Source organism: Charadrius vociferus, unplaced genomic scaffold (assembly GCF_000708025.1).
Source record: "Charadrius vociferus isolate BGI_N301 unplaced genomic scaffold, ASM70802v2 scaffold104, whole genome shotgun sequence".
In the NCBI taxonomy this organism is placed as follows: Eukaryota; Metazoa; Chordata; class Aves; order Charadriiformes; family Charadriidae; genus Charadrius; species Charadrius vociferus.
This window is the reverse complement of record NW_009648255.1, coordinates 5,142,317-5,155,326: the sequence shown is the minus strand read 5'-3', so window position 1 is coordinate 5,155,326 and position 13,010 is coordinate 5,142,317. Positions and strand designations below refer to the sequence as shown.

Sequence of the window (13,010 nt, the reverse complement as noted above, 5' to 3'; positions counted from 1 at the left end):
GAAAGAGTGAAAGAAGGAAGCATTTTTCATCTCAAAACTGCCTGAGTTTAATAAGCACCAGCTGCACCCTAACGTTATGTCACAGAAGATTTTTCTGAAGGAGCAAGTGCAACACTGCTTTTCCCTCCTTTGCTTTGTTTTCCTTACTATTTTGCTGCAAAATTGATGCAAAAGAAATGGCAATGAATGAGGCAGGATGCAATTCCAAACAATTACAGATCACACAATACATGAAAGTAATAAAATTTTCTGCCTTGATTGTGAGGCCCTTCGGCTGGATATGAATCTCCAATGACACCTCTGGGAGCAGCACACTAGATTATGTCAAGCATTAGGGGGAAAAAAATTAGATTCATGATGTCTGTCCAGGCTGAGTCATTTCCTCTCACTTTGCCTGCAGTGAGAAATTGGTGGTTATCATAAATCATAGCCCTAAATTCTTAGGAGAGAGGAATTAATTTCACTAATGGAAACCCTCTGTGGCAATAGCATTCCTCTATTCTCTCTCTTCTTGGGGGAAGGGGGTATCTGCGATGCCTTTTAAGCAGAGATACTTGACCATATCTTAAGTATCCTATAAAAGAGGATTGGAAAGGAAACTTAAAATTGTAAGGGAAAAAATCTTGTGTGTGACCAACTTCTAATTTCTGAGGCTGGCCCTAACTCTAGTTGTTCGTATCATGGCTACAGCTTTGCCACCGATACCAAATCCAGGTACAAAATTTCAGAGTACTCAAGTCAACATTAAAGGTCTAAACCCTCCATCTGGTTAAAGTACGATTTCTCCCACCTAGTTGCAGCTGCCAGCCTGCCAAGCCAGGCTTAGCAAAGTTTCTTGGCTCCCTCTACAGTCAGTGGAGACAAGTGGGTATGTCCAGATACTCACTCACTCAACCCAGCCTCGATGCCTATTATTTTGAGCTGGAGTGAACCACTGTCCACACTGTGTACAAGAGGAGCCCACAGGACACAACTCTGAGGCATCTGAAGTTTGGTGAGGAGGATCCCACCTCAGAGTGCCTAAAGGGTGCTTCGAAATGGCAGGACTTCTGATCGCTTCAAAAAAGCTCAGGAAATCATTCTGTTGTACGTAGCATCATTGAAATATAGAAAAAAGCCATTTCATCTAAATAATTAAACAAACAACCAAAGAAAATTGTAAAAAGCAATTCTTTTCTAGCCCCTTGAAATCTAGAGTGCTGCGTGTGGGCTGAATAGAGGTAGCACGGACTATGGGGATAAGTGAAAGTACCCGTGACTAACCCAATATATTTTATGCTTTTTTCTTAGTGGAAGTCCCAGTGGGGAATTAAGTGGCTGAAATATTTTGTAAACTGGAAGGAATGAGAACAGAACAGCTACTGCATTTTTCAAAACATGATTTATGAGATATCAGGCCATACCGTGGAAAATCATGCACTCCTATGAGTTCACTGTTAAAAGTCACACATTATCAAGACATCAGTGTCAGTTGTGTGTCCGAGAAATGGGTCTGCCTCTCCTCCCACTGGCATCTTGGCAAAATTTTCATAGGCAACAAAATGCTGTAAATTTTCTAACTGCAGTGCAAGTACATCTGAGTCCAGCTGACTTTAAGGGTGGAATATATTAAAAACCCGTGAAATACTTTGAAGAGCTACAGCTAAGCTACTTCTGAAACTACATCAGTGAAAGATATTCTGAGTGAAAAACATTCCTCCTGTGTATTATTTTAGATATTTGGCCATTAAGAGAAGACTGTCAGTCAAAAGACTCCTTTCTCTTGATATAACTGTCAGCCTGGATGAACATTTTAGACTGTACAGCACAGGTTCAGCATTGCCTTACGGAAAATGGCAAATGGAAAACTCAGCGGAAGAGGAGTAACGTTAAAGAAGGTTATGAGCAAACTCTTGCAAGTGGGATTTGAAAGGCTTTTGTCCCGGTGTTTTGAGCAGTTCTGGGGTCTGGTCTGGCTTCCAGTAGCCTTATCCCCAGCTACTCTTCATGAATCAGAAGCCTCAAGCAGGCTTAGCTTTCACTGAACCACGGCTGCCTTCCCCGTAGATCCGCAATGCCCTTGATAAAAGATGTGGGAACAAGTAGTAGGGCTATATATGCTACTTCTTCACATATTCAGAGTCAGAATTCCTACGGTGCTTGCTACAGCTTTGCATCCCACCAAATCACAGAACACATATGATGGAAAGGCCCATGCTCCCCTGTGGCTGACCTCAGTGGAAGTCTGGTCACGTTGCTATTTAACAGCAAAGTGCTCCAAGCTCTTTCAGTCCTGCTACTATGGAAGTGAAAAATATGGACCATTCTAAAGGAACCAAATCTAATGTATTTTAAGCGCATCTTTAAGAAAAAAAAAAAAAAAAAAAGCCCAAATAAACTAAGAAAAGGGTGAGAAACCCTCCCAAAGCAAAGAGTTCTTACATCTAGGTGGGAGCTGCTGATTTTGCATAGGCTCTAAGACAGCTGGTTATGGATCTGTCCAAACCACTTGCACAAATAGCTGTTTGCTCACATGGTACAAACACCCAGTTATTTATGTTGTCTCAGGCAATTGCACATGCCAAAGCTGATCAACAGAAATGAACTGCAGGGTTAACTTACAAACGCAATTTGTATAGGTATTTAAAAGACAGCAAACGCAGAATTCAGGTTGTGCTTTGTTCAAAACGCACACAATTTACTGCTATGTAGCAGCTGTTGCTTGTATGCGAACATTTATTATGAGAACTCTCTGAACTTAGAATAGTAGAGGACTTGGACATAGTGTTTCCATGCTCCGTTACCTTTCAATTATTTTTTATAGGAGTTTTATGAGACATCATGCAACATTTTGAAGCAGTTCTTTTGAGCATAATTTAGTGACAAACACACGTGTAAGTTATGGTTACAATGCATCCTTGCTGTTAGCTGTATCATCAATTATCTTGCTTTATGCATTGTAAAATTGCCCCCCAAAAGATGTAATTAACATAATTAGGTCTTATCACCATAATTATACATTCCTATCAACTAACATTCCACGCAGCTCTTCATGGATCTAACTTGCAACGATACAAATTCCACATCTTAATCGATGTGCTTTTCACGCATTTTTGCAACAAATTATACATTTTTGTTGAGGCGCCTTTTGTCTTTCAGTAATCAGACAATGACAGCAAGAAAACCCCCATTTTTCTTCCTGTTTTCACTGCACAACAATCTCCAACAGCAATACGGGCTGGTACATTTTAAAAAGATACTCAATCCTGTAACACTATCTTTGTTGTCAAAGCATGTCAAGCCAGCTGTGCAATGACTACAGTTACGTCTCTTCTTTCACCCTCCTACCTTTCAGACATGTCTTGCTGTTGCATAAAATCCTCACATCTTGCATAAGGCTATTTGTCTACAGTCAAAGCTTATCTTCCCATCTTTGCCCCTGCACAGAGAGGTAGTTCACCATCCTCTGAAGAGAGGGAGCCAGCAAGGATCCTGGCTGGGGTGGTATGGATTCACTGTCTCCAAGGAAACGCTGTCACCTCGCAACGCAGTCACGTTAGGAGGTATTGTTACCAATCTCTTAAGCACATCAAACAAATTCCTGCGCTGATCTAGCTGGTATCAATGAACCGTCTTTCCAGAAGGTGGCTAAAGATAGGTTGGTGATACCTGTAGCAAGATATGTGATCATCCAGATGAATCTCTGGTGTGCTCACTCCAGTGACTTCACTTCTCTGAATTGCTTTCACAGTTTTGCCCACATGAAGTTTATCTTTTCTTCACCTAAACGATCCCTGGCTTCATTAATGGCTGTTAAATGCCTTATTAATTTATCCAAGAACTTAATAGATATGTAAAGAGTCTCATATTTTATGTATCGTTCACGAAAGTTCTTTGTGAGCATCTCTTCGCTATGTTGAATGTCCTTGCCTCATTTGAATGTGCTCAGCCATTTTATAAACAATCTTCCAGGCTTCCTTCTTCAAGGCTGCATCTGAGAATGAACACAAGAGACTCTTCTCTTGGTGGGAACTTACAGGTCAGTTTTGTGTCTATTTTTATATTACACTTTCCTTAAAACATTAAAGCTACAGGTTCTGAGAATAAGTCCAGTGAAGCTATTCACTTTAAAATGTGTTTGATATAAATGTTCGTTTGGTTCACTCAGACAAAGTGTAGACGCTGGCAGTGTGCCACTGATGGAATTGCAGCAGCCCAATATTGTTACGGGCATTGGCTAGTCCCTGCTGAAGTTTACAGATGGCTGTTAAACTCTAACAGTAGTTACGGGAACCAAGTTTCAGTGCTGCGCTGTGTAAGGTTATAATAGAGCAGTCAATCATGCCCTATTGATCTGCATCTCCAACGTTACAGGCACAGTTCCTTCTTCACTTGAGCTCCTCGGCTCCATACCGAAAGAAGAAGGGATAAATAGATTAAGATCAATGTGGAAAAAAGTACAAAATAAACCCCTCTGCCCAGGGATATTCAACTGGAAATACCATATAGTCACAAACCTCTGTGGTTCAGCCTTCCTACCTTGCAATTTCTTCACAGAAAGTTTATTCCCTATCCTCCCATTCCTTCAGATTTCTCTTTTCTCTTCTTCTTGGTCACTATAAAGGCTGATCATTATAAAATCTTTCTGTACAGAAAGGCATGTGCTTTCCCCAACAGTGATTGAAATCTCCAAAACATTCTCTTAGAAATTCTGCTGGCAAACTTCACTGTGCCAGTAAAGTACAGGAGCACAATGTTTACCAGAAAATTTTAGCTCCTATGCAGAGGTATTTTGTGGTTACAAATGTTGACTTGTCAGACCATTATCTGAAATGTAACAATGAAATCATTCCACACAGGTTTCACTAAAACTTTAGGTGGTATGAACTGAGTTTATCAGAGAGTGGGCAGAGGACAGGGTATTGAGAGTTTCATCAGGTCATTTCAACATATCTTTTCTCTACCTGCTAAGAAAAAAAAAAAAAAAAATTTACTTCTAAATTAAACAAGACTGTAATTTGGGGGCTTTTTACTTACCATTTTTTCTCTATACATAAAATGAAAGGTATTTGTCCACATCACAACCTAATGGGCTTCAGATCTTCTATGGCAAATGCATTCCTCATAAAGCATATGAAAAATTATTTATCTGCTGATTCAGTGAAACGACATATTTAAGATGGTGTTGGCCTTTCCATTATAAACACTGTTTTTCAGATCTTTACAACCTGCCTACAAATATATGTTTCTGCCAAGAAATTCAGCAGCACGTCCCGTCCCCGCGAGAAAGATATAGTTTTTCACGCTTTATCCAACTTTGACCAGTAATTCCGTCTTTCAAATGGCTGAGGGGGGCAAATACAGGGTGGGCAGCAGTCTCTACCACGAGCCTCTCCCGTCTACATTTGATTGATCGGATGCTTCCCTGCATGTGCCACAGATACATCTGATGCACTCCTGAAATATGTATGAACCGGGCAGAATCCGTCTCATCCTGAGACCTGATCAATGACGGAAACAAATCAAATTATTACGACTGCTGTAGGCCACAAGAGGCCCTTTTGTTCTGGGCACCACAGAAAGCCAGTAAAATGGTTTGCTCCAGAGAGTTTGCAGTCTAATTGAACAGAGCCGACAAGCAAAGAGTAGGAGAAAGGGAATAATATTATCCCTCCCCCTTTTATAGAGAAATAACTGAAATGCTCAGACCATGAAATCCTGGCGCTGTGGTAGGCAACAGCAAAAATTCTGTTAAAGTGAATAGGGTCAGCATTCATACAGGATTCACAGAGACTGACTTCGTTAAGATCAGACTAGATGAACAATCTGGCTTTAACGTCTATGCATTTAAATAGTTGTTTTTTTAATCTGACATTATATTAATCATCGTTAAAGAATACTTAAATGCAATGCTCTATTATAACATTTTTTCTGATTCAGGGATAGAGCAGCACCGTAAAAAGAGTTTGTTGATGTAATTTCATGTTCTTTATGTAAAAGTCTTACTTTACTTAGTGTTAGCTTCATACTTACCAGTGATATCAAACCATTAGGTTGATGCCACCAGTAACATCAGATCTAAAAACTCCATGACATTATAGCGACAGCAGAAAGTTAATTTCTATATTGATCTTACCTGGTTTGAGTACATCCAGGAATCCATGGCATTCATGATGGATGAATCAGCTTTATTGAGAGAATTTCTTTGAATGTTTCATTAGTATAATCCGCATGCATACTCATAGGAAGCACTAGAAAAGGAACACCATATTAAATGCATATATGCTCATCTGTGCTTCAGCAGATAAGCAGGCATACTTACACAAACTAAGTGGTTATTTTGCCGAGTTACCTAGGCAACAAATTGCTTTTTGTCCTGCCCATTCAGGATTCCAGTAAACTATTTGACTCCCACTGGTAGCACTTGGAGAGCATTCACAGGGAAAAGCCAAGTACAGCAGAATAAAGCCTTGGACAGAAGAAGGGCAGAGGTAGTGAAACATTTCATCAGGGTCACCAGACAAAAAGGAATCAACAACTAGCTGCATAAATAATTGAAGTGAAAACTATATATGTCTGGTTTACTAAGGTGTTATAAACCCATGACTTCCAAGAGGGTTGGAGGGGTTGTAACCAAGCAACAAGGACTGAAACTTGGTCCTCTCTTCTGGAAAAACAATGGGCTTGCAAGTCATAATGACAATATCTGGCACTGAAGAGTGAGTCTTTCCATTGATTTTATGGTCTGTGGATCAAGCCATAAAAAGAGCTGTTTATGGAATGAAGAATGGCATTTTTATTTGGTTTAGGAGAGACATATTTCAGTATCAAATGTGACTTTTCTAATAAAATGTAGGTCAACAGTTTCTGGAAGAAGTAGACTTTTTCTGACACTAACAAAAGATCACGTATAAGTAATGTTTTGAGATTTTTTTTCTCAAAAGTTTCTTTTAAAAAAAATAATAGACATAACTTGCCGTGTCTTGCATTTGGCAACTTTTCTATGGGTGCATGAAAGAGAAAACAAAATCCTATCCCAAGTGAAGTCAGTGGCATACAGCACTCCTGCTGATTGACGCGCAATAATGATTTCTCCCATTATATGTCTCACTGAGATGAGATATATTTCCCCTTTCACCTTAAAACATGGCTTTTTATATTGAATAAACTTATTGGTTCCCTAATCCACAGATGCACATAAGCTTATGCTTAACCTTTCAGCCCTTATGAGCAATGCCATTGAATTCAACTGGAGCAGAATCAAACTTGTATGTGCATACAGAAAAAACCCAAAAGGTATCTGCCAGATATCTGCCAGGTTTTTCACAAGAGATTGAACTGAGCATTCTTTCACGGAGGTCATGGTTTAGAGCTCATTGAAATTGATAGGCAAACTGCCATCCATTTTAATGAGCTTTCTGTCAGTCTTAAGATGTCCAAATGCCATTTCTGCCTAATTCTTGAAATTAGAAACATCTTATCTAAAGCTGCCAAAACAAACAAGATCAGACATTTGATGAAGACACCCAAAGATGAAAACTCTGATATGAGGGCAGTCTCATTTGCCTCCATCCACATCTTTATTATGAATCTCATGTTTCTTCTTTTCATATGTTAATTGTTAATAATTCCTGATGGAATACAACATTCATTAAGTACTTCCTAATTCATTGAACATAAGTTTCATCAGGCAATTTTAATCATATGAAAATCATTCTAAATTCATTTTGATAAACAATTTCCTGTTGCAGTCTTGTAAGCTTCCTTCTACACTGTCTCATTTGAAGCAGTATCTCTGGTTATTCTCCTGTCTAACTTTCATCATTGCAGATGCCACCATATTTCCATAAATCGTTGTATTTATTTATGTAACTGCTGCCAACTGCTGAAGAGTTATGTTTCCTTTTTTTGTGGAGAATTGATTATCTGAATTATACTGAAAAAATGGTTTCACTTCATCCATCAAAACCCTGCCTTCCTGAAACTCAGATCTTGCAAATGTGGGAATACTCAGGAGTCACTAAAGCACTTCTTTATTAAACTGGCTTTAGGAAGTTGTCATATGTTAGATATTTAAGATAAATAGGCATAATCTCTTTAAGTATGGAACGGGAAAGCTACTCATAATACATTTGACTCATTCAGTCTGCCATTATCAATACCAGCAGTTCTCAAATTTTTTACACTAGGCGGCCTTCCCTTTGCCTGAAATACTTTGCGCCTTTCCCTCCCTTCCTCCCCAGCACCCTCCTGCCTCACCTGTACATCCGTTTCATTCATATACTGAAACATGGTTAGCTGTGTGCACGCACACACCATGTACCAAACTCCACCTGCACAGCAAACCCGTTTTACATGCATATTTTCAGATATGTGTATTTGCATATGTGTACATATTGGTGTGTGTATGTGTGTGTGTACATGTGTGTGCATGTTTACACACACGTGCGCGTACATATGTAACGAATGTGCACAGACAGGCAGGGGAACAGAAGGCAATTATTCTTATACAGATGAAAATTTCATGGAAGACCATTGAGTTTCAGTACAAATGTGCTTTAAAACATATCTACTCTCTTTCAAAGATCAATACATTCTTACTTTTGTTTCAATGATACAAGATGTTTTACTGACCTACATTTCTGGTTGATGTTACTCCATTCCTGGGCCAAGATGGTAAAAACCACCCGCTCTACACGTGCTAAGAAAGGAGTGAAAGAAGAGGAAAGCATGCAATAGCAATACAGTTGAATGACAAACATAATTCAGTTGTTTAAAATTCAGAGACACCTGCCCTCATTGCAACCAAAGAAGGAACTCAGAACTATGAACGTGTATTTATTTACAGGCAGAATTTGTTCCTGACAACTCTGTTTTTTTCATCCCTATTCTGTTTCTGAGTCTTATTGCCAAAAAAATGTAGTTCAAATGCATGACTTGTTATTCACTGTCTGCAAGGATAATAAAGATGTTCTCTGCCTGAAAACAGAAAGCAGGGCCTCCTGTGATCATGAGGAAGAGAGAAGCATTACGAGGAGAACCAGCTATTTTTATTAAAGGTGTTTGGTCCATGCAGCTTTTGTCAGGAAATCCAAATAATTTGCTCCCACTTGCTTTCAGTTTGAAAAAATGGCAGCCTCGTGCTACAAGAAAGAAGAAACAGCCTTGTTTCTCTCCAGTGCTTCTTTTGTAGGAAGGAGACAGACACACTGTAGCTGTCCACAATTCCTGCATTTAAAGCTAGAAACCGGCATGTCCTGCCAAAAGAAATTAAACGTAATGAAAATGTGTTTCTGGTCAGAGACTGCATTTGTTGTATCACAGTATGTGCGTCCTGAGGGCTACACGATTTTGGTATTTAAGCATTCTTGGGACTGGTTTTCCATTGCTTTGTCTCAGCGCTGTATTTGTACCTGCTGCTGCGCAGGTGTGAGTGCTGGCCTCAGCAAACGGGGAATTTCTGAGTAACAAGCATCTTGCGTTCACTAGGCACAGGTATAAAAATCAGGTCTACTGACTTCAGCAGAGAAGGCATTCTTTTTTCTCATATATATTCAAAAGACAAGAAGATCCTAAAGTATCTCCAGCTGGATGATGCACCTTCCCCTCACGCTACACACCACCATCTTTCCACCCAAGTTCTGGTACTGTAGGACACCAAATCTGTTGGCGGGACTTCCCAGAGCATGTGTTTGTAATCACTGATAAGGGGAGTGCACCATCAGTATGCATTAGTCTCTCCTGCCAACTGATTCAGTCAGGGTCCAGTAAAGGCAATCCACTGGCTTGAAACACAATGACTTCATCCGGTGCCTCTCTCTGCCTTAACTGTTTTCATCCAAAATCCCCTCTGAAGACAAATCTAGATTTTTTTCATAGGTTTGTTTCCCCCACCCTTACATTTTGCATTAACAGAGATGAGGTGATATAAGCAACAGCTTTTCTTTAAGGGGGGGGTGGGGGAAGAAGATTAAAACCTACACTATTCAGATCCAGCCTGATCTTTGGACTTTAGAGAGGCTGAGTCCACTGCTGGCCTAAAGGTGCTGTTAAACTACTTTACGTCATTCTCTTCTCCAGTCACAGACCTGCCAGGCCATGGAACTAGTCTCAAACATAAAGCAAACCCATCTTTCATCTGCTCCGCTTTGCCTTGCTCTGCCAGCTCCATGTTGTCCACCAGCAGTTGGGAAATACAAATTTTCTTTTCTCCTTGTCTCGTACAGGGGGAAGACGGCGACCCCGTCTCCAGCAGGAAACACCAGGTGCTGTTGTTGCTTCTTCAGGCAACCAAATCTTATCAAAAAACTAATTGACCAGATGTAATCCCCTTGATTACGGTAGTTTAATATTTCTACCTGTGCTTGTACTTTAACGTGCTCTTTCTGGCCTCACAGTTTTTGCAGCTGAACTGTGAAAGATCAGCAGCTGAGCTTCAGTAGTATTCCTCCCATTTTGCATGCTGCCTTCGCTGTTGTGTAGAGCTGCTGAATACAAAATGAAGCTGCGAGAGTGCGTTTGCTCTATAGCTAGCAAGGCATGAAGTACTTCTTTCTACAGCTGCGGAGTACATCCAGAATATTCATAACAGTGTCGCAGGAGATGTGATTCAATGTGTGACATTTAGTGTGCTATTGTGTGACACCAGATGATTAATGTTCACAGCAAAACACAGGCTGGTTTAAATAAACAAAATTAAATATATTTTTACGATTATAGAAATCATGTGTTACATCTCTGAGGGAACATCAGCTGCTGCTCCCAAATGCTTCATATTTGTTGGCTTGCTTTTAAATGCTTTGATTGTTCACTGGATTTTCCTACCACATAAATCCACTGACACTTTGGCCCAACAAGGCGAGTCAGTGATTTGGACAGTAGCTTGGGACACAGTGGGTAGCTGCACATTGGTCTCCATCTTGTTTTTGATCAGCAATTCACAGCATCATATTGTTCCCATTTTCAGCCTTAGAAAGACATCAGGAGAGTTTAAAAGGGCGGGGAGCTTAACTCAGTGCCAAACTAGCAAGATTCTTCCTTCCCTGCCCCAAGGGCATTAGACCAACTGTACTTGTTGGTCACTCAGCACGAGGGTTACTTTCTCTGTTCCGACAATGTTATATTCTGTAGAATGAGGCACTTGGGCTACAGTCAAATGGGTGGATCAGAGATTCTGAGTCCATTGTGAGCCCTGGCAGTGCTCCAGCTGCATATTGGAGCAAAACCGTGTGATTCAAACCACTATCCCTCTGCATCTTTCCCCTCCGTGGGAAAGAAATGCAGGCATGCAAACCACTAGACCGTATCCCACGCTAGTCAGGTCCTGTCTTTGGTGACCACAGGCACAGAAGCCGAGGGGAAGCCAAAAGGAGTACCAGCCCCACAGCAGAGGCAGAGCCACCATCTCTCTTCGGAGCCCAGATCTCAGCTAAGAAGCAGGTAAAACAGCATTTCCTACCTAATAGCCTTGCCCCATGTGAAACAAAATCTTAACCTTCAAGCTTCTAGGTAAGTTCTGAGATGGAAGGCAGAAGCAAAGACTGTGATTTCATGCTCCTCTACCAACTGCGTTGGGGAAAACTGAGACCTAACTGCTGGGTCTGCGCAGGTTTAGAGAGCGTAAGTCACCAGCAGCATTACTGCCATCCTTACAATGGCATGACACACAAAAGCACATCACTGCCATAGATCCCCCTCGGTTTATTAGGAGATTGTGTTTTCTATACGTCAGTGCTGAACGTGAACACACCTGCAAAATGAATAATTTCCAAGCTCCATTTAAAAAAAGACTTTGTGCAGAAAATCTAAAAAATAAGCAGGGGTTTACAGAGCTGAAGGAGATACAAATGGAAAACATGTTTTCCACTTGAAAACCTTTGTCTATGGAGTTGTCAGGATGCGTTTCCTGTGGAAACAGCGAAGACTTCGATCTGCCTTTTTCCTGAATACTGTTGAGATTATCATGCTTACAATGAAGGGCTGAAAATGGGCTGCCAGATGGTTAATGGCCCTTCTGAAAAATAGCCTTCTATGTTGCTTTTTAGAAGTCACTTGTCATGGAACTATCATAATATAATCTCTGTACTCTTGTCGTTCATAGAAGGAAACGTATTTTAAGCAAGTGTTATCAAGGCTAAGAGAGCCTGAATTAACTTGTCTTAAAGATACTTCTTAGCTCACTCCAACAAATCCACTAGCAAGTTGCTGTATCTAGAAAATATATGCAGAGTAATACAGAGGCAGCGTACGAGGGAATGACTTCTGCCAGTTCCTCAAAGGGGGACTGCGGCTCCTCTTCAGGGCCCTCTATGTTGACAGTGGCCGGGTGGCTGGCGAGCTTTGCCACCACCCATCGTGTTAAACACCGATATCCCCCAGGATCCTCTGCCTTCATCTGTCTACTTTGATTTACCTTGGAAATTCTCTGTGCAATGGCTGTAGGCAGAGGAATACACTGCCAACACTCTCAGGGGGCCTGAATTAATCTCATTTAACTTCAGGGACCTAAAGACAGGAACCCAGCCAAGCTAGGCTCCCTGAACAGACAGGCAAACAACCTTTTTATTCCTTTATAGGCATCCTGCACCAAGGAAAAGTCCTCCAGCCTTTAAACCAAGAGGCACAGAGTGGTTTCATTGTTTTGTACTATCTTATGGTTTCATACAAAGATACTTAGGTTAGGTTTTGCTTACTTATTGTAACATAAAACAGTAACAGTATTTGTGATTTCCATAGCATGTCCACATTTAATGGAGTGAACACACACGTGCACGTACAAAATGCAACTTTAAAACTTGCATGCTTATAGACTTGACTTTTATGTTTGGGCTTTTTTTTGTAGAAACACTGTGAATAGAAGACCATTTCATATTTTCTGGTAAGTGGCCTGAAGTCATTTTTGCCAATTGGGCAAAAAATGAGTTCTTACTAATGACACAAAATCACAGGTATGTCAGTTCCCACCCAGTGTTTTGTACGCAGGTTTCAGGGCCTGACAGAAATCTGCACGTGGTCCAAAACTCACTGAAACT

General features: G+C 40.6%; 1 protein-coding gene across 1 annotated transcript in view; it reads right to left on the bottom strand.

The window, feature by feature from the left end:
• Window positions 1-12,373, bottom strand: part of LOC104285973 — a 20,828-nt gene extending 8,455 nt beyond the window's left edge. Inside the window, exon 1 of the mRNA XM_009884501.1 lies at window positions 12,228-12,373. Coding sequence (XP_009882803.1) covers window positions 12,228-12,373 — 146 coding nt within the window. The remainder of the gene's footprint in view (window positions 1-12,227) is intronic.
• Window positions 12,374-13,010: the final 637 nt, after the last annotated feature.